At 37.6% G+C, this 23,698-nt stretch overlaps 1 protein-coding gene across 1 annotated transcript in view; it reads right to left on the bottom strand.

Moving 5' to 3' along the window:
- Positions 1–6,646: 6,646 nt before the first annotated feature.
- IL13RA1 (interleukin 13 receptor subunit alpha 1) overlaps positions 6,647–23,698 on the bottom strand; it is a 53,617-nt gene continuing 36,565 nt past the window's right edge. The window contains 3 exon segments of the mRNA XM_058536581.1: positions 6,647–9,165; positions 21,220–21,304; positions 23,586–23,682. Of these exon segments, the coding sequence (XP_058392564.1) occupies positions 9,073–9,165; positions 21,220–21,304; positions 23,586–23,682 (275 nt within the window). The 3' untranslated portion in view covers positions 6,647–9,072.

Here is a 23,698-nt window from a genome sequence, read left to right as displayed (position 1 = left end):
GTGGTAGCAGCTGGAGAGAGAATGCTAAAAGACAGTAGTGAATTCGGCAGGGGGAAGGTATCTCGTGTATGCATGTTGGTGAGGGCTAGTGGGATGCAGCTTAAATGTCAAAGCTGCAAAAGAAACTCACCTTTTGGGTAGAGCTATCTTTGTCTCCCCTCTAGTGCCTTTGGAAACATTATGGAGATAAGACATAAATAGAATTCATTCGTAGTGCAATCCTCAAGTCAAACAATAACTCATAGAATCATTTGCTGTTTTTGCCCACATTTTCATATCTACAAGTCTTGGGTCAGCTGCTGTTTTTTTATATCTATCTATATCTATATATCTATATCTATATCTATATCTATACCTATATCTATATCTATATCTATACCTACATCTACATCTATACTATATACCTATCTGCTTCCATTATTTTTCTTTTCTTTTAATAATTTTATTTATATTTTTTCCCCCAAAGCCCCAGTACATAGTTGTATGTCACAGCTGCACATCCTTCTAGTTTCTGTATGTGGGACGCGGCCTCAGCATGGCAGGAGAAGGGGCGCATCGGTGCGTGCCCGGGATCCGAACCCGGGCCGCCAGCAGCGGAGCGCATGCACTTAACCGCTAAGCCACGGGCCGGCCCTCCATTATTTTTCTAAAAACAATCACGTTACCATTTTATTGATTGTGAATGTTAGACCTGGATGGGCTCCTGTAGATCACTTACTCCTTTTTTCATAGGTGAGAAAACTGAAGGTTAGAGAAAGGAAATGACTCGCCCAGCATCATATAGTGTGGGCACATGGTAGGTGCTCAATAAATATCTGTTGAGGGCTGGCCTGGTGGCGTAGTGGTTAACTTTGAGTGCTGTGCTTTGGCGGCCCAGGGTTCACAGGTTCGGATCCTGGGCACAGACCTACACACTGCTCCACCACTCATCAAGCCATGCTGTGGCAGGCGTCCTACGTATAAAGTAGAGGAAGATGGGCACAGATGTTAGCCCAGGGCCAATCTTCCTCAGCAAAAAGAGGAGGATTGGCAACAGATGTTAGCTCAGGACTAACCTTCCTCACCTAAATAAATAAATAAATAAATAAATAAATAAATAAATTGTTGAATCCAGGATTGATACACACTAGTGTGACCCTACCAAGTAATTACAGCTGACATGAGATCTGATTGGTTGGTGCCCACATCATATAGTTTTAGTATCACTCCTGGGTGAAAAAAAATGAACAAATAAATAAATGGAGAAAGCAAAGTTAGACCGTTCTTGGCTTATGGACCTTCTTCCTCTGTAATTCTAGTTCTGGTCTCCGTGGGGCCTCTACGTACAGGTGGGGCGGCTCTTGGCTACGAATCTCACAGCTAATCCAGACCTCCTCTTGGGGCTGAGGTTTGTCAATTGTCTGTTAGCCTCCTCAGTGCCTCCAGGTACTGGCCAGCCTTATTTTGGGCTGCATGGTAGAATGTACATCAATCCTCATACGTTAAAGGTTTGCACTGCACTCCTATCCTGAGAAAATGGTTAGTTTCGGCTCCAAACTACCTATTTTACTGTCCAAGAGCAGCTATCCAGCCTTATTTTTCCAGTTTTCATCTACCGCAGGGGTGAGGGGAGAGTAGATCTATGTTTGTTTGTTCGTTTTTTCCCGACAACTTAAAAAGTGAAAAAAAAAAGGAAATAGGAAAGAAAGAAAAAAACTACTTTTGATTTTAAGCATTTTTAGAAGCATAAATAAGTTAAGATTTTAACTACCATTCTAAGATTCTAATATTGCTAACTAGATTTATACCATAGAATTTTTTTTCTAAAAACAGCACAATTGGAAAATGTCATGCCATTACCAATTCAGTACAATGAAGGTTAACAATAACAATATAATATGATATTGTAGAAGCAAGATATATTGCTGCCACCAGGATTGTCATTTTCATGTAAGAAGGAGGAAGGAATTGGTGCCAGCATAACAGTATGTGCAATCACAGCTACCATTTATTGAAGTTCAGTTTACATGGTTTATTTCATCGACATTTCACAACAGCCCTATCAGGTAGGTCCTTTTATCACCATTTTACAGATGAGAACAGAGGCTCAGACAGATCAAGTTAAGGAAACCTTCCAAAAAGTAGAACCAAAAGACGATTAACTGGAACAGGAGAGAAAGATATGAAAATTAGAGAATCAGTCTAGGACATCCAATATCCAACTAGTAGGAGTTCTAGAAATAGAGAACATAGAAAGGAAGGTATTACGTGAGAAATAATATTTAATGATGTCTCAAAAATGAAGGACAAGTTTTTAGATTAGAAGGGCTCACAAAAGCCCAGCCCAGTAAATGGAAGAAGACGCACAAGAAAGTGTATCATTGTTAAATTTTAAAACACTAAATACCAAAAGAAAACTTTTAGAGATTACAGAAAAAAAAAGTTAAGTACAGAAAATTGAAAGTCAATAGGGGATCAGACTTTTTGAAAGCAACACTAGAAGCAAAAACATATTGGAACAATGTTTTCAAAATTCTAAAAGAAAATTGTTTCTAATTAGGAATTCTTCACTGAGTGAAAATTTTAATCATGTGTGAAGATATACTCAGACACAGAAAGGTTTTATTAAAATTACCTCACATGCAATCTTTCTAAGGAAGTTAGTGCAGGGTATGGTCCAGCAAAAGTAGGGCATACAACAAGAAAGAGGACAACCCGAGGTCTAGGAAACAGACTCTAACACAGAAGAAAAGCAAAGGGAATTCCCAGGATGACAGACAGCTGGGTGGCAGGCCTAGAGGGCAACCATTCCAGAATGGATCAGGATGGCTGCAAACTGCAAGAGGGTTTGGAACTCATAGATTACCTAATATATTTGTATCGGTATTGTATTTTGTATATATATTACCTAATATATACCTAATGTATTTACCTAATATATTTGACCATACTGAGTGGAGTTTAACAGTTCTGTCAGAAAGTTTGGGGCTGAACTCATGACAGGTACATAGAAAAACAAATCAAACCAAAAAAAAGAGACAATTTGAGAAAAACAAAATAAAAGAAGTACAGTAATGGCACTCTATATGGATCAACTGTGAGCAATAATTATATGATATAATGTAAAATAGAATATTTTAACTAAAATTTGTTATATTCGTGGAAGAGAAGTGTGAGTGCATGTGTTGTGTGTGTTGGGGCATATAAGAAAGCTAGTTCCTCATGTTCCATAGTAGAAATTTATAAACCTATAATTTCTTAACCTAAATAAAAATAAGAAATAGCATTAAGTATTAGGATATTATTCAGAAGTGAAGAGCTGTATACCAAAAGAAACAGCAAAAAATGTTAAAAGGAGTTTAAAACAACACAAATTTATTATCTCACACTTCTGTAGGTCAGAAGTCCAACACAACATGCCTGAATTCCCTGCTTGGGGTTTCATAATGCTGAAATCATAGAGTTGGCCAGCCTGGGCTGTTATCTGGAGGTGCTAGGGGAGATTTTGCTTCCAGGCTCATTCAGGCTGTTGACAGTATCCAGTTCCTTCTAACACTTTCTACATGGCCTCTTCCATCCTCAAGCCAGAAATAGCACTTTGAGTCCTTTCTGTGCTTTGAATCTCTCCTTTTCTGCTTCCAGTCAGAGAAATTTCTCTGCTTTTAAGGGCTCAAGTAATTAGATCGGGGCCACCCAGATAACCCAGGATAACCTCCCCAATTTAAGGTCTGTAATCTTAATCACATCTGCAAAGTCCCTTTTGCCATATAAAGTAACATTTTCATAAGTTCCAGGGATTAGAGTGTGGACATATTTTCTGGGGGCAGAAATCAGGAAGTCAGGAGGGGTGGGGTGGGTACTGCTAGTTTTTATAAGCCCTGTGGTACTCTTTGACTTTAAATTATGTACGTGTTTTGTTTTGATCAAATGAAAACCTAAATTTACAGTCAATGGCTAAATCTGCAGAACTGAATTCAAATGGACTCTATTTTAGGTAATGTATCAAATGTAGTCATTATACAAGCAATCCATATTATACAAAGTCCATTTTTGTTTCTAGGCAAAATAACCTAAGATCTGCAAAGCATGTTAAGAAATATTTGTAAGGTACAACCATGGCTGGGCCTTTGTGAAAATTCTTATTTGGATGGACCACAGGGCTCATCCAGTGTACCAATTTCTTTGTTCTTAGCGTTGTACTAAAGGGCCTGCTCCTCTGCTTATTTTTGGCAGTTACTGCTACTAGTTAGCTACTTCCTGTAGCAAGAGTAGGAGGTGACCGTAAACATATTTTCTTGATATGTAAAACAGAAGTCATCATCTTAGTTTCTGTTGGATGTCAGAATAGAACTAATCTAGTCCAACCTCCTCATTTTACAGATGAGAACACTGATGCCCAGAGAGAGATAAGGGACCTGCCTATGTTATTGCTAGTGTTCATAGCAAAGATCGTCACTTCCAAATGAACTCCACAACTAGGGGCCTGCCTGGGGGTATAGTGGTTAAGTTCAGCGTGTTCCGCTCTGGCAGCCTGGGGTGCATGGGTTCAGACCCCAGGTGCAGACCTACACACCACTCATCAAGCTATGCTGTGGCAGCGTCCCACATACAAAATAGAGGAAGACTGGCACAGATGTTAGCTCAGCGACAATCTTCCTCAAGCAAAAAGAGGAAGACTGGCAACCAAAAAAAAAAAAAAAAAGCGAACTCCACAACTTATGGCCACTATTATGAACCTTGGAGGGAATGATAAATCACTAAGTAAGTCTAACATCTTCATTTCATAGATGGGGAAGCAGACACAGACGGGAAGACATACTTACCCAAGGTCATTTGGAACTCCCTAATTCTAATCTGGGTTTCTCTCCCCTGTACAAAGTAGCCTCCTTCTGACTAACTACCTGATACTAAGCTGAATCTTATTCACTTCTAAATTCCTAGTACCTAGCACATGGCCTGGCACATAGATGAATGAGTGCAGAAACATATCTCAAGACAGTATAAAAAGCTCACTTTGCAATTAAATGATTTAAATTCTCATAGTCTTCCAGTTGATAAGCAATTTGGCAATAATTGGAAATAAGGTGTTTCTTCTTCAGGTAGCTGCCTCCTTAGGACAAATAAATATACTGCTGGCTGTATTATACAGTCTCTAAAGTCAGGCTGACTTGTTTTTCATTTCTGTCTCAGTCACTTACTAGCTGTATGACCTTGCACACACAACTCAATCATTTTATGTCTGTTTCTTCATCTGTAAAATGAAGATAATAATGCAACCTATCTCATGGGACTCGCAGGGGGATTTAGTCAAATAACACGTGTAACTTGGCACATAGTAGTCACTCAATAACTATTAATTTTCTCTTTTTACACAATGACCTACCTAATAAATGTTGAAAACTAGCAGTGAAATATTTTCCCGTTGCTAATGGTAAACTAAAAGTGACCATTAGGAAAGATAGTTAAAGGCCAAAGAACCTCCAGGAAGAAATTTTCTTGGGGATTGATGTCAAAAATATCTAGCACATCCAAATGTCAGTAGAACTCCTCCTTCGCTTAAAGTAAAAGCATGCCAAGATTTAGCTAAATATTTACAAAACAAAATTATTGCTTGATATAATCGTTAGGGTTTAAAAGAAAACAAAGTCCCTGAAGTGTTCTTGTTCTCTTGATTTCTTCTAAAACCACTAATATTCTGGTAGCATAATATGCTACTCATGTGAGCACAGAGCTGTGCTTGTAAAGAGCAGTACTTCATGGAAACAACAAAATGGCAAAATTCCTCTGGACAGCAAGTATGCTTAGATCATTCTGGCTCATGTTTGTGGCTAAAGGATTTTGTTTTCCATAGATCTCATACAGATATACAACCTCAAGGGTCCTCAGTTAAGTGTTTTCTGTCGTAATACTCAGTGTTGCTGTATTGAGAATCAGAAGGAGGTTTCTTATTAAAAACAAAACAAGACAAAACAAAACTATACTTACTTGGAGATGGAGTTCCAGCATCTTCTTGGATCATTCTAGATAGTTACGGAGGTAACCTGACCAAGATCATCACCCCCTACCCACACCCTAGAGTTTGGATTCTGTAAAGATTCAGGGTAATCAACAAATGTGGTTTGGCTAAAGACCCACTCCTAGAGCTTAACACAAATGAGAGAAAACCCTTCGTGACGTTCAAACCATTTTTCTGTAGTTATAGAAAATATGAAACTACATCACCATCTCTTAAGAGAACAGCTATTGAAAACTGATTTTCTTAGTCTCAAATCTAATCTAACCTGCTAATGTGATTAATCTGTAACTAGGGGTCCCCCATCATGTACACCATGACAGTCTCCTGAAGTATACTGCACTCTATTTTAAGCTTAATATTAGAAAGGACCAGTTCTCCATTTCCCTTAATTGTTATAACTATAATCTATTAAATACTTATGTCCCTTTAAGTACTGCTTGCAAAGGCTGTACTAATATCAAATTAAGTGCATGCCTTTATCATGAAACATAGGCATACTGAGAACAGCAGGGAAGCATATGATAAAATGATTGCAAGATAAAATAGCTGTCTTGGAATTTTTTCACAACATTTACTCTTTTAACTCCAATTTTTTTCTGCCACCCACTCCTCACACTTTCCCCAAAATAAGACCAAAGGAAAACATTTGGGTGACATACAAAAAGACAATATTTATTTTACTCAAGCTTTCCTATAAGAAGTTAAACAATTTTTGGCATTACGAAAAATGTTCTTAACATTTTTTCACAAATCCCTTCAGTGCCCAGATGAAGAAAAAAGTTATCTGAATGAAAGAATAAGAATGACTGTTCTTACAGTGAGTTTACTTAGGTATGTAGAGAAAAAAAATCCATATAGGTTAGACATAAAATAGTAAGTACTAGTTTCCCACACGTGATGGAAATCCCACTGATGTATTAAAGTCTCCAAGAGTTCCCAAGACCTGGGGATCACTTTTCAGCAATTATAAAACAACCATAGTTACTTCCGTAATTCACTGCCCCCTTTTCCCTCAACTATTCTACTGCTAAGAGGATGGAAACAAAATACAATTTCTCCGCTCCCAGGATGCATGACTGTCGGCATCAGTAGTTCCTTGGGTAATCAGAATATCAAAGCATCCCCTCATTGCCATCTGAATAGTATAACAAGAAAAATGGCTTTGGGTGAGGCATTTAGGTGTTTTGCTTCCCAAAATTATAAGAGACCTGGCTAGGAAGTAATCTCATTCCTATACAGGAAAATCAAATATTCTTTCTAGAGAACAGTAGGACAAAGTGGAACATCCATGCCTGTCTCCCAGCCTCAATCTGACCTCAAAAATAAAAGCACAGAGAGGAAACACCTTGACATCTACCATCGCTGCAAACCCCAATTTCCTCAGAAAAGCCAGGGCACAGTGTTCCTCCACTGCAGTGCAAGCAGGTTGCTGCTTTTGCCCAAACCTGTAGAGAGCAGGGATCTCTGGTCTTTCCTCCCCTAAGAGCAGGAATTGCAAGTAGTATCATCTTACTAATATGAATGAGTGAATGTTTGGAGAACTTGTGAGATAAAGTTCTCAAGATCCTACCAGTTATCTGAGTCTGTGTGTGTGAGGAGAGAAACACTGAAGGGGGCTTCTCATTTCCATACTTCTTTAAATTTGGAGTAAGTAGGAGGAGCAGAGGGAATATATACATGGATATGTTGTGGGGATGGGTGAGAATGGAACCCTAATGTATGCAAAAAAAATATGAATACAATGTTGGAGCCTTGGATGCTGCTATCAATATAAGACATGAAACCTATTAATAACCATTTGTGGCGGTAAGGGCAAAGAGGAATCCTAGAGCCTGTGTTATTAAGAAAGAGAAAAAGATACAATTATTCTTTTTTTCTCAAGCAAATAGCAAAGTTCTAGGTGAAGATAATACCTCCTTTCTGTTTAGAAAATGCATAGAGAAATAGTAAATGATGAAAGCCTTCAAATAAATTCAGACTCACACAGAAGTTACAAAATATGCAAGAATTAGTCATTCTTTCTCAGTCTACTCACACTTTACCTGAGATGCAAATTACTCCCTGCTCCTCTAGGTGTTCTGAGAAGATTTATATTCTAATTTCTAATGAAAGGGGAAAGACTAAAATGAAGGGAATGAGGGAAAATGCAAAAGGGGAAGTCAGTGTGGGAATTAGGAAGTTGAAAGGTCTGAAAAATGACTGGTGGAGAAAAAGAAAGTGGTAAGAACTGAGGAATCCCAACTAGATTGTCAGCTCTTTGAGGGAGTCCGTGCCTCATACCTGGGGGCCTAGCACAATCTGGACACATGGTAAATACCTGATCCGACTAGCAGAGGTGAAGAAAAAACAATACATCATTAGAGACTGCATGGTTCAAACTCTAATACCCAAGAAGTCATTCTGCCTCCACTGCCCTTAAAAGCCTGCAATGGCTTTGAAAGTTCTTGGTAAAGAAGTCGCCTCTGTTTTTTCTGTAGCTGTCATCATCAGGGCCAAAAGCGATGCCTGGGCCTTTCAAAGCAGAAGAAAATGCTGCTGAAGGGGATGCTGATTCCAGACTGTTAAAAGTTTTAATAGCCACAAACATTACTCAGTGGGATCCCAAACAACAGACAGTAGATTTTATCAATTTTGTTTGCTAGATGTTCTCTGTGATTCAAGTTTGACATTAGCATTTGCGCCCAAAATGAGTTCCCCCACAAATTAAATTTGTTCATATTGTTTGACACAAAGAATACAAAGCAGGCATAGATCCCTCGGGAAGTTGTCACAACTCTTGATAAGATTAACTCTACTGCAATCATCACTTTTTGCTTTGTCTCCTAGTTTGAAGCCTTCACAAAAGATAGATATCTTTCATAATTCAATGAGAATGACTCCACTCTCTTCTCCAAAGGGCTCATTATTTTTAGTTTTTCGGTACACGACTCAACCTAAAGACCTGTGGCTCTTATGAGCTGCCTATTTTTAAATGGTCCAGTAGTTTCCGTTTCCATTTAACAAGTTCCCAGATAACAAATGGAGAATGGGATGAATCTTTGCAAGGTCACATTGAAGGCTAAAATAAATTATCCCCATCACTGAGAGGCTCTCTTCAGGTTTTCTATCAGCACTACAGAGTCAGTTTCTTCTTTGGTTTGCTTCTCATAGATGTCATACTTCTTCCAATGCTGGAAGGGAGGAAAAAACACATCAACGATTACTTCTCTAAACAATGTTCTTTCCCTGAGTACTCACAGCCAATGCTTATACTTAGGTTTGCGTGCATGGAACCATGACGTATGTTTTCCTGCTATTTTTTTTTTTGGACCTAAGAATCTTCATCTATTTGAACAATTAATGAAACAAAACAATCAGGAATTAACATTAGAGGGGGGAAAGCATAGAATTGTTATATGACATTTAATGGCTATCTTAAGAGATAAACAAATTTGGACATCTCCAAAATTGGAAACAAAGTCTTTTGAAGAAGAATAAAAGGGTCGCATGTTTTTCTTACTTCAATTATTTCTACCTTTATTTTCTTACCACTCAAATTTGATCATTGTCCCCAAGATATAATAGGCTCAAAAAGTCAATAGCATCTAGGTGAATGGCAATATATAAAATGTCCCAAAAAGTCTTAGTGCAGTTAAAACTTTTGAAAGACTCTGTATTAACAGCTTCATGTAACATCATTTGCTAGAATAGGAATTATGCATAAGGTAAGCTCGTCTCAAATTCAATTTAAGTGTGTCTCTTGTGGTGAAAGACAATATCCTGGTCCTTGCCTTCTTTACTTATAAATCAAGGGAAAGGGTAAAACCTGAGCTCAGTCCTCTCATCTGTAAAATAAAGTTGTTAGACTAAACCAGGGGCCAGCAAACTGGGATCTAAGGGCCAAATTCAGCAGGCCACCTGTTTTTGTAAATAAAGTTTTATTGGAACACAACCATGCCTATTTGTTTCTGTATCATCTATGGCTGTTTTCACGCTACAACAGCAGAGTTGAGTTGCTGTGACAAAGACCAGATAGTTTGCTAAGCCAAAAATATTTACTATCTGATCCTTTACAGAAAAAGTTTGCCAACCCCTGCACTAGATTATTTCTAAGCTCCTTTTCTGCTCTAATGTTTTATGGTCTATAAGCCTAGGAAAGGAAATGGAAAAAAGAAAAACAGAAACATGAGCAACAATGACTATTCAGCTGCCTCAGGTTGTGCAACTGGAGATGGACTGAGCAAGTCAGGAGCATCCAGTCTTAGAGAGCGTACGGAGGGATGAGTTGGGAAACACTGCTTGAAATATCAAAATTATTCTATAGAAGTTATTTAACTATGATGTTGCTAGTAGAATGGCTAAAATAAAAATACTGACAATTCCAAGTGCTGACAAAGATACAAAGTAACTGGATCTCTAATATATTGTTGGTGGAAACATGAACTAGTACAGCCACTACAGAAAAAAGTCTGACAGTTTCTTATAAAATGAAACATACACTTACCACATGACCTAGAAATCCAACTCCCAGGTATTTACCCAAGAGAAATGAAAACATATGTCCACACAAAGACCTCTACATGAATGTTTATGACAGCTTTATTCACAAAAGCCAAAAACTTGGGCAACTCCAATGTCCTTGAACAAGTGAATGGTTAAATAAACTGTGCTACAGCCATATCATGGAATACTGCTCAGCAATAAAAAGAAATGAATTACTGACACATGCAACAACATGGATGTCTCAAGTGCATTATGCTAAGTAAAAGAAGCCAGACTCAAAAATCCATGTACTATGTGATTCCATTTATATGACATTCTGGAAAAGGCAAAATCATAGGGACAGAAAACAGATCAGTGGTTGCAAGGGTATAGGGTCAGGTGAGGAGGGTTGACTGCAAAGGGAACTTTTTGGAGGACGATGGAAATGTTCTATATCTTGATTGGAGTGGTGGCTACAAAACTGCATACATGTGCTAAAACTCTTCTACATGTACACTTAAAAAGAGTAAATTTACTTGTACATAAATCAAATCAACAAACCTGATTTTACAAAGGTGAAATACAAGGACATCTAATAAAAAACCATCTGAAAAAATTATATAACCTTGAAAATAATGGCTTATTCAATAAATAGCACTAAGACAACTGACTAAGCATTTGACAAATAAAGTTAAACCCTGCTTCACAGACTACATGGATAAATTCCCTATGGGCTAAAGGCCTAAATGTAAAAACAAAATCAAATAAGTACTAGAAAAATATATTGGGCAACAATTACATAAATCTGAGGTAGGAAAGGGCTTTCTACACATAAAAAATAAAGCAAGATTTGACTGCATAAAAAAGAAAAAATAATTTTGTACATCATTAATCATCCTAAATATAATACAAAAGCAAACATAGATGACAAGCCAAAGGATTAATAACTGATACATAAAAGAAGCTTTATAAGCCACCAAGGAAAAGATGAATATGGCAGGGAAAAAATGGATAATGAACAAGAATTTCACAAAAGAATTAAGTCAAGCCAATGAATATAAGAAAAATATATAAAGTTCATATGTAAAATTAAAACAAGATACCCTTTTCTCATCTATCAAACTGGCAAGAATTTTTTTAAAAATTAGATATATTTATGCCGGCAAAAGTGTGGCAAAACAACCACTCAGACATGCTACTGGTAGGTATATAAGTTGGTACAACCTAGTTGTAATCTACGCTTCTTGTGAAAAATTTAACTGTATATATTCTAATGCCCCATTTCCTTAATATGAAGGAATCATACCCTACATATGTAACCAGGGTGCTTAATTTAACAGCATATATATTTTTATATATCAGTAAAATACATCTACCTCATTTTCTTTAACCTCTGCATAATATTTCATTGCATGAATGCACCATAACTCATTTAACCAGTATCCTTAATAGATATTTAACTTGTATATCCTTTCTGGATGAAAATTTGTCAATAGCAATCAGAGTTTAAAATGTAGATAATCTCCTTTGATCCAGCAATCATACTTATAACAATTTATCCCAAGAAAGTAATAAAATGTATATGTTAATATTTGCTGTGAAATGCTGTCCATAATAATGAAATCTAGAATTCATCTAAATGCCCAATATTAAGGACTTGGTTAAATACATTATGATATAGTCACACAATGGAAAACTATTTAGCCATTAAAAAGTATATTATAGGACCAGGGTTGGAAAACATTTTCTGTAAATGGCCAGATAATAAGTATTTTTAGCTTTGAGGGTCATATAGTCTCTGTCCCAATAGCTCAAGTCTGCTGTTGTAGCAAGAAAGCAGCCATAGACAATATATAAATGAATAGGCATGGCTGTGTTCCAACAAAACTTCCTTTATGGACACTGAACTTTGAATTTCATATCATTTTCATGTGCCATGACATAATATTCATCTTTAGATTTTTTTCAATTATTTAAAAGTATAAAAACCATTCTTAGCTTGCAGGCTGTACCACAAAGTGGCAGGCATGATTTGGCCCGTGGTCTGTAGTTTACAGAGAAATCCTGGGAGGAAGGTGATGGTTGGCAGCATAGTTTTTTGAATCGCCCCTAATGCCTCCATAAAAAACACAAGTAGGAAAGCAAAACCAAAACCCAGAGATACAATCTACAACAAAACCAGATGAAAATGATTCTCCCACGAACCATGAAATATGAGTGGATGGAGACAAATTAGAGATAGCTACAAGACCAGAATGGTATCAGCTGTGGAAGGCTAGGAAGAGGGAATCAGCACGTCATCTGATAGATCTAAGAACTCTAAAATAACTCACTCAAAGCTCAGCAAGATAATTATGAACAACAGCTGAGAATGGCAGGGGTCTGCACCTTCAAATGGCAACTGAGTGCAAGGAGTCCCTGGTACAGCCTGGGAGCCGCCTGGGCCCGTGAACTCTCAAAACCATCCAAAGCTCTCTTCCAGGGCAAAGTCCCACTCTGAGGAGAAACTGGTGGGAAAAAACTCCACATTGGCCAGGACAGGGACAAGAGAGAGAAAATAGAAGGTCTAGATAAAAGTAGAGGAGGCAGACAGGCAGGGCCAGGAGATTTCAGAAAGGAATTTACTATAATTTTGAACACTTCTCAAAAACAGTAGAAGATGCAACTCTAAAGCCATGAAATTAGGAAAAAACCTACCCTAAATCAAGCCTCCTTCTAAAACTTCAGGGAAACTAATTTCATGTAAAAATAAGCAACAGAATACTATCCTTACAGAATTAAAACATGCCAGAGATATATGTCCACAAAAATAGATGAAAATTATAATCTAATATTTCAAAACTAGCTAAAATATATTAAGTAAAAGTTATAGGATATGAAAAATGTACATGATATCGAAGAATATAAAAATTTGTAATAAGAACAACTCAGAAATGACAGGATAAAACTCTGGAAAGAATTAGAAGTAAAAGAAAATAATCATTTCAGAAATGAAGACTAAGCTAGAAGGAACACATGAGCAAATAAACACAACAGATAATAGCTTAAGAGAAACAGAAGATAAAAAGTAAGGTTTTTTTAAGTAAAAAGAAATGAAGGTGAATAAAAACTATTCAAGAGGATGTGACAAATACAAAAGACAGGCAAAGAAAACAAGGGAACAGAATAACAAAGAATGACCAACACCACCAAGACATATTCTGGTAAAATTATTGGACTTTGAGGAAAAAAAAAATCTTTTGACAAACAGGCAGAAAAGACCAAGTGTTTTAATACAGAAAGAAAATTACATTGTCAGCAGACTTTGACAACATTTTATGCCAGAAGAAAATAGATGACATATTTAAGATACCCAAGGCAAGAACATGTGAGCCACGGATTTTATATCTAGCTAAAATGACTTTCAATTATTAATGCAGCAAACTCCATCAATGTGTAAATAATTCAGGAAATGTTGGTCCCATGAATCCTTGAGAAAACTTTTAGAGCTTCAAACAACCAAAATGACTGGAGAGACATCAACATAAAGACCAGTAGTGAGTATCAGATAAATACCCACACGGAATTAAGACTAAATGAGGGCTATAAGGGAGACACTATCATGTATAATGGCCTTATGCACTGACAGTGTAGATACTGGACAACTTTAAAAATGGGGAGAGAATGGGGAGAACATATAGCAAAATTGCTCTTTTCAATAATCCTTAAAAAATATTTTATAATTTACCAAAAGTTCAGAAATTCCTTTTAATTCCACCTGTTTCTCTCCCATCTGTTAAATTTAAATAAAAGCATGAGCATTTTATTAAAACATATTATATAATATGATTGGTTAAAAGTGAGGATTGAAGATTCAGGATGCCCAGGTTCAGATCCCAGCTCTGACACTTGTCAGTTAAGTTTAGATCCTGGCTCTGCTGTGTACTAGCAGGCTAACCTTGAGCAAGTTACACATAATCCCTCTGGTGCCTCATTTTCTTCATCTGTATAATGGAGATAATATCCACTGCAGGATGGGGACAAATTAATGAGGAAAGTGCTTAGAAAAGTGTCTGATACATAGTAAAAGTCCAATAAGTCAGAAATATCACTATTGTTTGTTATTGCTATTATTCTATTTACCAATAAAAGGCTTTCCATTTCTCTATGATGTTCATATAACAGTAAATACGGTTATGTCTGGGTGAGAGCATTAAGAGTGATTTTATTTTTCTCCTTTGATTATCTGTATTTCTAATGTCTCTACAATACATACATATTGCTTTTAAAAGAAAAAATATTTTAAATTTTAAAAATCTACCCTGAATATTACACTTTCATTGGTTTGTGGTCATTAGACCCAATGCTTGGCTGTGCTAGCCAGGAAAAAAGCAATCTGTTTTACATTAATTTTTTTAATTGCCTTTTTCATTTCCAAAACTTGGATTACTCTCATTTTCACCCATCATCAGCATCATGGCCTTTTTCTGCATGCCGCTTCTATAATATGTTCATATAAGGTAAAAGGAACGAATGTGAAGGGTCTGACCTGTTATTCAATTTTGTGAATTATATTTCAGTGTAATTTTAAAACTACTTGTAGAAAAAAAAATAAATCTACAAAATTACCAGTGCATAATTCAATTCTTACACTGCCAATTTTTTAAACAAGGTAATCAGCAATAGAATAATGGCCAAAGAGGAAAAACATCAGAGATGAAAAGAAATCAGTGTTTAGGAAGTTAACACAACTGGCTTTTAGTTGTTAGTCATCTAAGCCCAGCAAAACAGTCTGTTATACACGCTTTTATATTTTAAAGACATAAACAAATTTCATAGTCTAATGGAACATCAAGTCTCAATTTAAGAGTACTTTCAAGATTTGGTTACTTCCCACAGTGACTTTTCCATATAAGTGAAGTGGGTCTCTTGAACCTAAGCACTATACAAAAACATTGGCCTTTTGGATACAAGTCAACAGATTATATGCCCCAGTTTTCTTCAGATCAACATTCACAATAGAAAGTTGTACAACATGAACTGTAGATCCCCATGCCTTAACATCATTGCAGCTTAAAAAAGAAGTAGTTGAGGGGCCGGCCCGGTGGCGCAAGCGGTTAAGTGCGCGCGCTCCGCTGCGGCGGCCCGGGGTTCGCTGGTTCGGATCCCGGGCGCGCACCAACGCACTGCTTGGCAAGCCATGCTGTGGCGGCGTCCCATATAAAGTGGAGGAAGATGGGCACAGATGTTAGCCCAGGGCCGTCTTCCTCAGCAAAAAAAGAGGAGGATTGGCGGATGTTAGCACAGGGCTGATCTCCTCACAAAAAAAAAAAAAAAAAAAAAAAAGAAGTAGTTGAATGTGGTGTGGAGGGGGCTAATTCGGTACCATTGGAGGTGGCTATTAATCCAAACCCCTCACTTTAAAAATTGATAATTAAAGGGAAAGAATTAAACATGTATCCTGCCTTTCTAGCAGAAACTGAATTTCAGAACAACCAAAGAGCCTAGTGGATGACTGAAAGCAGTGCTTTATAGAAAAGTGCCAGCTTATAAATGTAGATTAAATGATAGATGAGAAAAATTGTTACTTCACAGCCCCTAATGAAATTATTGATTCAAGCAAGGATACCAACTGGCATAAAAAGCATTAGCTGAAGAGTTGACAGGGTGCTAACATAACACCACACAGATTATCTTCAGGTGGCAAGGGGGGAACTAAGTGTAGATGGCATAAAGGGACACGCTGTGATCACCTGAAATACAGTGGTCAATCTTAGCCTCACTAATGGTGGGCCAACTGGATATTACCTGTCTCCCAACAACTGGGACAGTTAGAAAAATTTACATATGGACTGAGTATTAGATGATATTAAGGAACTAATAATTTTTAAAGTACAGTCATGCTATTTTGGCTATGTAGGAAAGCATTCTTAGCTTTTAAAGATACATACTGAAGTAAAAAAAAAAAAGTCAACTCCAAGTTAAAAAGTTGCTTTCCAATGAGGAATGCAAAACTGGCACAGTACTGAAAATATAATTGGTTTCCAAGAAGCGGAGGAAGAATAGATAATATTTTATGGATGAAGAAGAAATGCAGATGCAGAGGAGAAGCAATTCCCTCTGCACAGCACCCCCTCCAACTCGCCGCCAAATATGGCCAGAAGCCCAATTAGTCAGAAAGAAAAGGCAAATAGCGAAGCAACAGGAGGAAATGCTGTTGGCCAAAATGTTACTACAGTGATGAACAAAACATCATCAAAACACCAGAAACCTTAAGGAAAACTACACAGAAGACTGAATTTCTTTGTGGTCACACCAAAATAAATTTTTTTAAGAACCACTATTGATGGTGTAGTGTGGAAGAAGAAAGTGTTTAGAAAGGGCATGGCTGGGCCGGCCCCATGGCTTAGCGGTTAAGTGCGCGCGCTCCGCTACTGGTGGCCCGGGTTCGGATCCCGGGCGCGCACCGATGCACCGCTCCTCCGGCCATGCTGAGGCCGCGTCCCACATGCAGCAACTAGAAGGATGTGCAGCTATGACGTACAACTATCTACTGGGGCTTTGGGGAAAAAATAAATAAATAAATAAAATTATAAGAAAGGGCATGGCTTATTTCTTTGGATTAGGAGTCAGTAACTTTGGGCTACAAGGGCTTCTAGTTCAGGTTCTGCAATTACCTCTCTCCGTGATAGTCCTTGAGAAATTACTCTGTGGCCCCCAATGTCCCCATCTCTAAAGTGAGGGGGTAGGACGAGAACCTAGAGTTTTTAAAATGTATAATTAAAGATAAATAATGAAACATGTAAAAATCTACCTCATTAGATGACCTCTAGGGCTATGTTCATTCTATAAATTGATAATTCTAGGATTAAAAAGTCTTTCTGCTGCATATGCAGTTCAATTTGTGAGGATTGCTGCCATGTAAAGAAAGTGGATTATTCATTTGGTTAAAAAGCAAACATGAAAATTTGTTCTATCACCCTTTCCCCTGTCTGGCATTTTTATTATACTTTTAGTTTTAAACACTGATTTTATTTAATGGTCTGCAACCACCACAAACAAAAACATCTTATGCTTTTAGTGGTCATCTTGTCAGTGTATCCGCCTCACTAAATTATAGAATTATCTGACTCATTGGGACAACATATTATCCTCTAGATAGCAAATTGAAAAAAAGCAATTTTCCCATCTCTGAGAAAGATAATTGATCTGATTTTGCTATGAATGTTACCATCATTCACTCTATCACCCAGGCTTGAAACCTGGAAATTATTTTTCAGTCTCCCACCTTTCATCACCCATACAGAGTCACCAAGTCATAATGAGTTTCCCTTAATAATGTCTCTTGCATCAATCTCCTCTGCTACCACCCAAGTTCAAGTCCCTATTATCTCTCAGACCTGGATCACCACAACATTCTCTTTTCCCTTAATGACTTGTACAGGGTTTCTTTTTCTTATAAAAGTAATACATGCGCATTATAGGCAATTTGGAAATTTCAGTAAGGTAGAAAGAGAATAACAAATTATCCACAATCTTTCTGCCCAGAGATAATCATTTTGACTCATTTCCTTCCACTCATTGTTCTATGTATATATTAATGCATTTTTTAAAATTAAGATTATAATATACTACACATTTATATGTTTCTTACTTTTATATCATGAATATTTTGCTACAACATTCAGTGCTTTGAAAACCTAACTTTTTTTTTAAACTAATTCTCGATTGTTGATGTTTCATTAGTTTCTAATTTTTCATCTTAGAAACAAATGTTGCACTGACCATCCTTGTGCCATTGTTGGTTTATTTCCTTAAAATAGATTCCTAAAAGTATAATTACAAGACTAAAGATTCTTGTTACATTTTACCAAGTTGCCCTCTGGAAAGAATATATACCATGTTACAGGCCCACCAGCAGTGCATGAAAAGTGCCAGTGCCCCATCCACTTGTTAACACTGGATATTATCACTTCTTTAGGAATTTATTAGGCTAGAAGTTTACATCTCATCAATGCTTTGGTTGTATGTCTTATATATATTAGTGAGTCCAAGCATGTTTGCACAGATATTAGGCATTTGTGTCACGGCACTTTAGTCTTCATTCTGCTAAGAGGGGGAGCAAACTCAAACGTCTTCAGGAGTCCGGCATGTTAGGTCAATGTGTGAAACCACAGTGGGAATCGGGAATAGCAGGGCCTAAGGTGAATTGGTAGAGTGTCTGCCCTGTTTAAGATTCCAAACTGAAAAATGTTAAATATATCACACTGGCCAAACAAAACATCTATGGGGCAAATTTAGGACTAGGTTCCCATTTTGCTACCATGCTAGTGCCTCCCCTCTCTAATCCATTCTCTCCAGATTGTTGGCAGAATGGCATTCCTACTACCTTCCCATATAAGGCCAATCATAATGTGACTCCAAATCTTTTTCTCAGAACCCCCCTATCCCAACTTTCTACTTCTAGCCTACAGAATTCTTTGAAGGTGGTGAGGTTCTTGAGGCCAAGCATTCTATCTTATAAGAGGCAATGTAGCATAGTGGAAAGAAAGAAAGAACTCTGGAATCAGACAGTCCTGGGTCAAATCCAACCTAACTACCTACTAGCTGTGTGACCTCACTAAAGTTACTCAACCTTACTGAGGCTCCATTTCCTCGTCTATAAAATGGTACTAACAGCACTTACACCACAGTGTGGTTATGAAGATTCAAGCACTTAATACACTGTGTATACATAGTACATAGTAGACTTTCAATACTGGTTAGAGTTCTTAGAATGCTTGCATAATTCCCAGCCTCCAGCATAGATCACAGTAGCTGGTGAAATGAAGAAAGAGACAGGGGCAATCCTAAGTAAAATATCTATAACAGTGACTTTCAAAGTGTGGTCCACAAACCGTTTTGCCAGGATAGGAATCATCTGTGGGCACTTGTTGAATATGCAGATTCCTGGGACCCATTGCAGACCTGCTGAATCAGAATTTCTGGAGGGAGGACCCAGGATTCTATATTCTTACAAGCATTCCAGTTGATTGTGACTCTGCTAAAGTTGAAGAACCACTGGTTGCCATAGTCACCTCAGTTATGGTGTACAATCTCCTCATCAGGTCCCTGACTTAAGGACTTACCTGCCTAGTGGTGCCCTATCCCCCAGGGTCTGGCAGAGTTAACCACTGTCTGTGACCATGACTTGGTGAAAAAGTAATCAAGATGAATCCTCCTCTGATAGCGTATCGGTCTCCCTACCTTCCTTCCCTAACCACATATCATCACTGCCAGTGTGAATCACTCATTATTACAAGAACTGTTTGGGTATTAAAGATAAATGGAAAGTATTATCAATAGTAATACTAATCACTAACACTTACTAAGCACCTATAATGTGCCAGGCATGCTAAGCAGTTTTTATGTACAGAGATGCATCACTTAACAACAGGGATGTGTTCTGAGAAATGTTTCCTTAGGTGATTTTGTCATTGTGCAAACATCAGAAAGTGTACTTACACAAACCTAGATGGTAAAGCCTACTAAAACCCAGGCTACATGGTACTAATCTTATGGGACCTCTGTCATATATGCGGTCCGTTGTTGACCGAAACGTCATTATGTGGTGCATAACTATATTAAATTAATGTAATCCACATAACAACACTATGAGGCTGGTGTTATCATTACCTCCACTTTACAAATGGGAAAACTGAGGCATAGAAAGGTTAAGGAAGTTACCTAAGGTCAAACAGATGGTAGATGACACAGCAGAGATTTGAATCCAGACAATCCGACTCCAGAGCCCAGGCTATTATCTACTATGCTGTACTGCTTCCCTCAATTAACTGCCCTATGCCAGTTATTACTAATTTAAGATATATACAATAATATTGATATTTATTTCATTTAGTGTCTTTATTATTTTATTTGGGTGAATGTATTTATCAGAGAAACTTCAAACTCTTTTGTTCCCATAACGTCTTAGGTTTTCCAGCCACAAATTCTAGCATAAGAGTCTGCAGCAAAATAATTATAATGGCGGGGTTTGCTCTAGTTCCATGTCTTGGGAGGCCAGCTTTCCAGGCAATAGCATGAACAAAATCTATTTCAATTGTTTACCCTATCTTTATATTTCCCCAAATCAAGTTTTAAAAATTATCCAAGAGTCAGAAGCCCTGCCTATTGGGCTTGTTTCATAAAGGAGGCTCCTCTCCCTGCATGTTTGGATCAAATATGTTCCCTACCCCAGACAGAGAATGAAGCCCAGTGATAGAAGATGGGCAAAGTATTCTGGAGACTTCTTAAGTGGTATGCTCGGCCTGAGACACATTTTAAATCAGCTCGTCTTTAATCTTTTAGATAAAAAGTACTTTAACCAATTTTGAAATGAAATTCTGACACATGCTGCAACATGGATAAACCTTGAAAACATTATGCTAAGTGAAGGAAGCCAGACACAAAAGGACAAATACTGTAGGATTCCACTTAAATGAGGTACCTAGAATAGGTAAATTCATAGAGACACAAAGTAGAATAGAGGTTACCAGGGGCTGCGGGGAATGACAAGTTATTGTTTAATGGGCAGTTTCTGTTTGGTATGATGAAAAAGTTCTGGAAATAGTGATAATGGTTGCACAACACTGTAAATGTACTTACTGCCATTGAACTGTACCCTTAAAAATGGTTAAAATGGTAAATTTTATGTTATGCATATTTTACCAAAAATTTTAAAAATCCCATAGCCTCAAAAAAAAATAAAACACACCAATTGCAAACCTCATGGAGTTAGTGCTTACCAGGGTATCATCATTCTGGTCTCCAAACATTTCTTTAAAAATCTTGCCAGGATCAGGAATTGGAGGAAATATAATGATCTTGAGCCTTTAAGAAAACAGACATTTTTGATCAAATCTTCCAGCCTATAGGAACATCCTACTTAAATACAGCCATATTAAAAGAAGGCTTGGACAAAAGACATGGTACACAAGTCATCTTTAGTGATACAGCAGTTGTGAAGAAATTTCTAAAACAAGCTGAGCAATCAATGTCCTAAGAGCATCAAGTGTGGGTGGAGCAAAGGGGCCTTCGGGATAAGCAGACTACTTATACCCTATCATTTAAACAATTTCTTTCTAGTTTTATTGAGATATAATTGATAAACACAAATTGTATATATTTGAGGTGTACAACGTGATGTTCTGATATATGTATATATTGTGAAATGATTACCACAATCAAGCTAATTAATGTTCCATCATTTTACGTAGTTATGATTGTGTGTGTGTGTGTGTGTGTGTGTGTGTGTGTTTTATACTCTAGCATTTAAAATAATAATGGGGCTTTACTTATCGTAGACTAGATGGGAGCTTGCTGTTTATAACTTTGAAAAAAATAATCTTCTGAGAACAGGGTACATTCTTTTTTCATTTTTCTTTCTTTTTCTTACTTCTTCCTCTCTGTTTTGGCATCTTACAGTACCCTTTGGCGGACCCGCCTCATTTCCTAGGAATCTAAACATTGGTGTGCCCTAGGGTTCAGTCTTTATCTCACTCACTTTTGTGAGGGCTCTATTCCAGGCTTATGGCTTTAAATCTATTTACATGCCAAGAATATCCAAAGTTCTATCTCCAGCCCACACCTCTCCCTTAAACTCCAGATTCATGTAAACAACTACCTATTTAACATCTCCACTTGGATATCTAATAGGCATCTCAAACTTATCATGTTCAAAACTGAAGTCCTCACCTTTCTCCTGTGAGGAGAGCCAGCTCTCCTCACAGTCTTCTCCATTTCAGTAAATGGCTCTAGCGTTCACTCAATTGCCAAAGCCAAAAGTCTAAGAATTATCATTGAATCTTCAATTTCCTCACACATCCACAGACAAGCAGCCATCAGCAAGTGCTATCAATTCTACCTTCAAAATATATCTCACATCTGACCACATCTTACTACCTCCATTGCTAAGCTCCTAGCCCAGGCTACCCTCATCTTTCCCCCAAAACACTGCAATGCCTCCTAACTAATCTACCTACTTCCACTCTTGCCCAAGTCAATTCTTCACTCAGCAACTACAGTGATCTTTTATAACAGTAAATCAGATCACGTCCCTCCTCTGCTTAAAACTCTCCAATGTTCCTCCATCACGCCTAGGATAAAATCTCAGTTCCTTGCCATGGCCTATGCGATCTGGCTCCACCAACCTCTCCAGTCTCATCTCCTGTCACTCTCCCCCTTGCACACTCTACTCCAACAAGACACACGAAGCTCATTCCAGACTCGGGGCCTTGGCACTTGCTGTTCCCTTGGCCTGGAATGCTTTTTCTTCAAAGATCTGAATGACTCACTCCTTTATTTAAGTCTCTCCTCAAATGTCACTTTCTCAGAGAGGCCTTCCCTGGCCATCCTATGTAAGATGAGCCTCCTATCATTTCCTAGCCTTTCTGCCCACAACTTTACTACTCACTTTGTGAAATCATAGCATATATTCCCCTAGAATATAGATAAGGACTTTGTCCTGTTCACTGCTGTAACCCCAGCAATTAGAACAATGCCTGGCACATAAATAGGCACACAATAAATGTATGTTGAAAGAACAGAGAAATAATGATAAAATACTGGTTCTGGACCCAGGTTAATAATCTTATTCCAACCTTAGGTATTTACTGCAAGAGCAAATAACAGCACCAGACTAGTCCCTATGGTGAGATAGAGAAAGTAAAACATTCTTGAGGAATGAGTACCATATATTAGAGACAACTTGATGAAGTTCTCATGCCTACAGGTTTAAGTAGCAACCTGCTTTGCATTAATACTAGACAAGTCATTTTATTAGCAATGCTCTCTATTTCTAAAGCTTTATTCTAAGAGCTATCAACTAACTCTTGATAAATTAGGCATTTGAAAGAGTGAACATAGATCCTATCAACAATTTTAAACACATGCAGAGAGCAGTGCCTGAGCAGAGCCCTGGGAAACTAATCCAAGACTTTTCTCCCCAGAAAATGGGAACAATAAATTTCATTGCCATGCCATATTGCCAAAAGCCATTTATAGCCAAAATGCTTCTAATACACCAGGCAAACATCAAACACCCTCACAAAGAGTGAAAACCAGAGCAACCGGGCTAGCAGAAACTGTCAAGCCTGCCCGGCAGCTGCCTTACCTTTTCAGGTAAAGCAGCAGGACTATGATTGCACCTGCGACAATGACTGGAATGATGAGTAACATGGCTATGTAGAATGTGGGATCTGCCTTCTTACCTGGAAAATGGAAAGC

The sequence above is a fragment of the Diceros bicornis genome, chromosome X (genome assembly GCF_020826845.1).
Source record: "Diceros bicornis minor isolate mBicDic1 chromosome X, mDicBic1.mat.cur, whole genome shotgun sequence".
In the NCBI taxonomy this organism is placed as follows: Eukaryota; Metazoa; Chordata; class Mammalia; order Perissodactyla; family Rhinocerotidae; genus Diceros; species Diceros bicornis.
The sequence above is the reverse complement of the archived record's forward strand: the minus strand, read 5'-3'. Positions and strand labels throughout refer to the sequence as shown.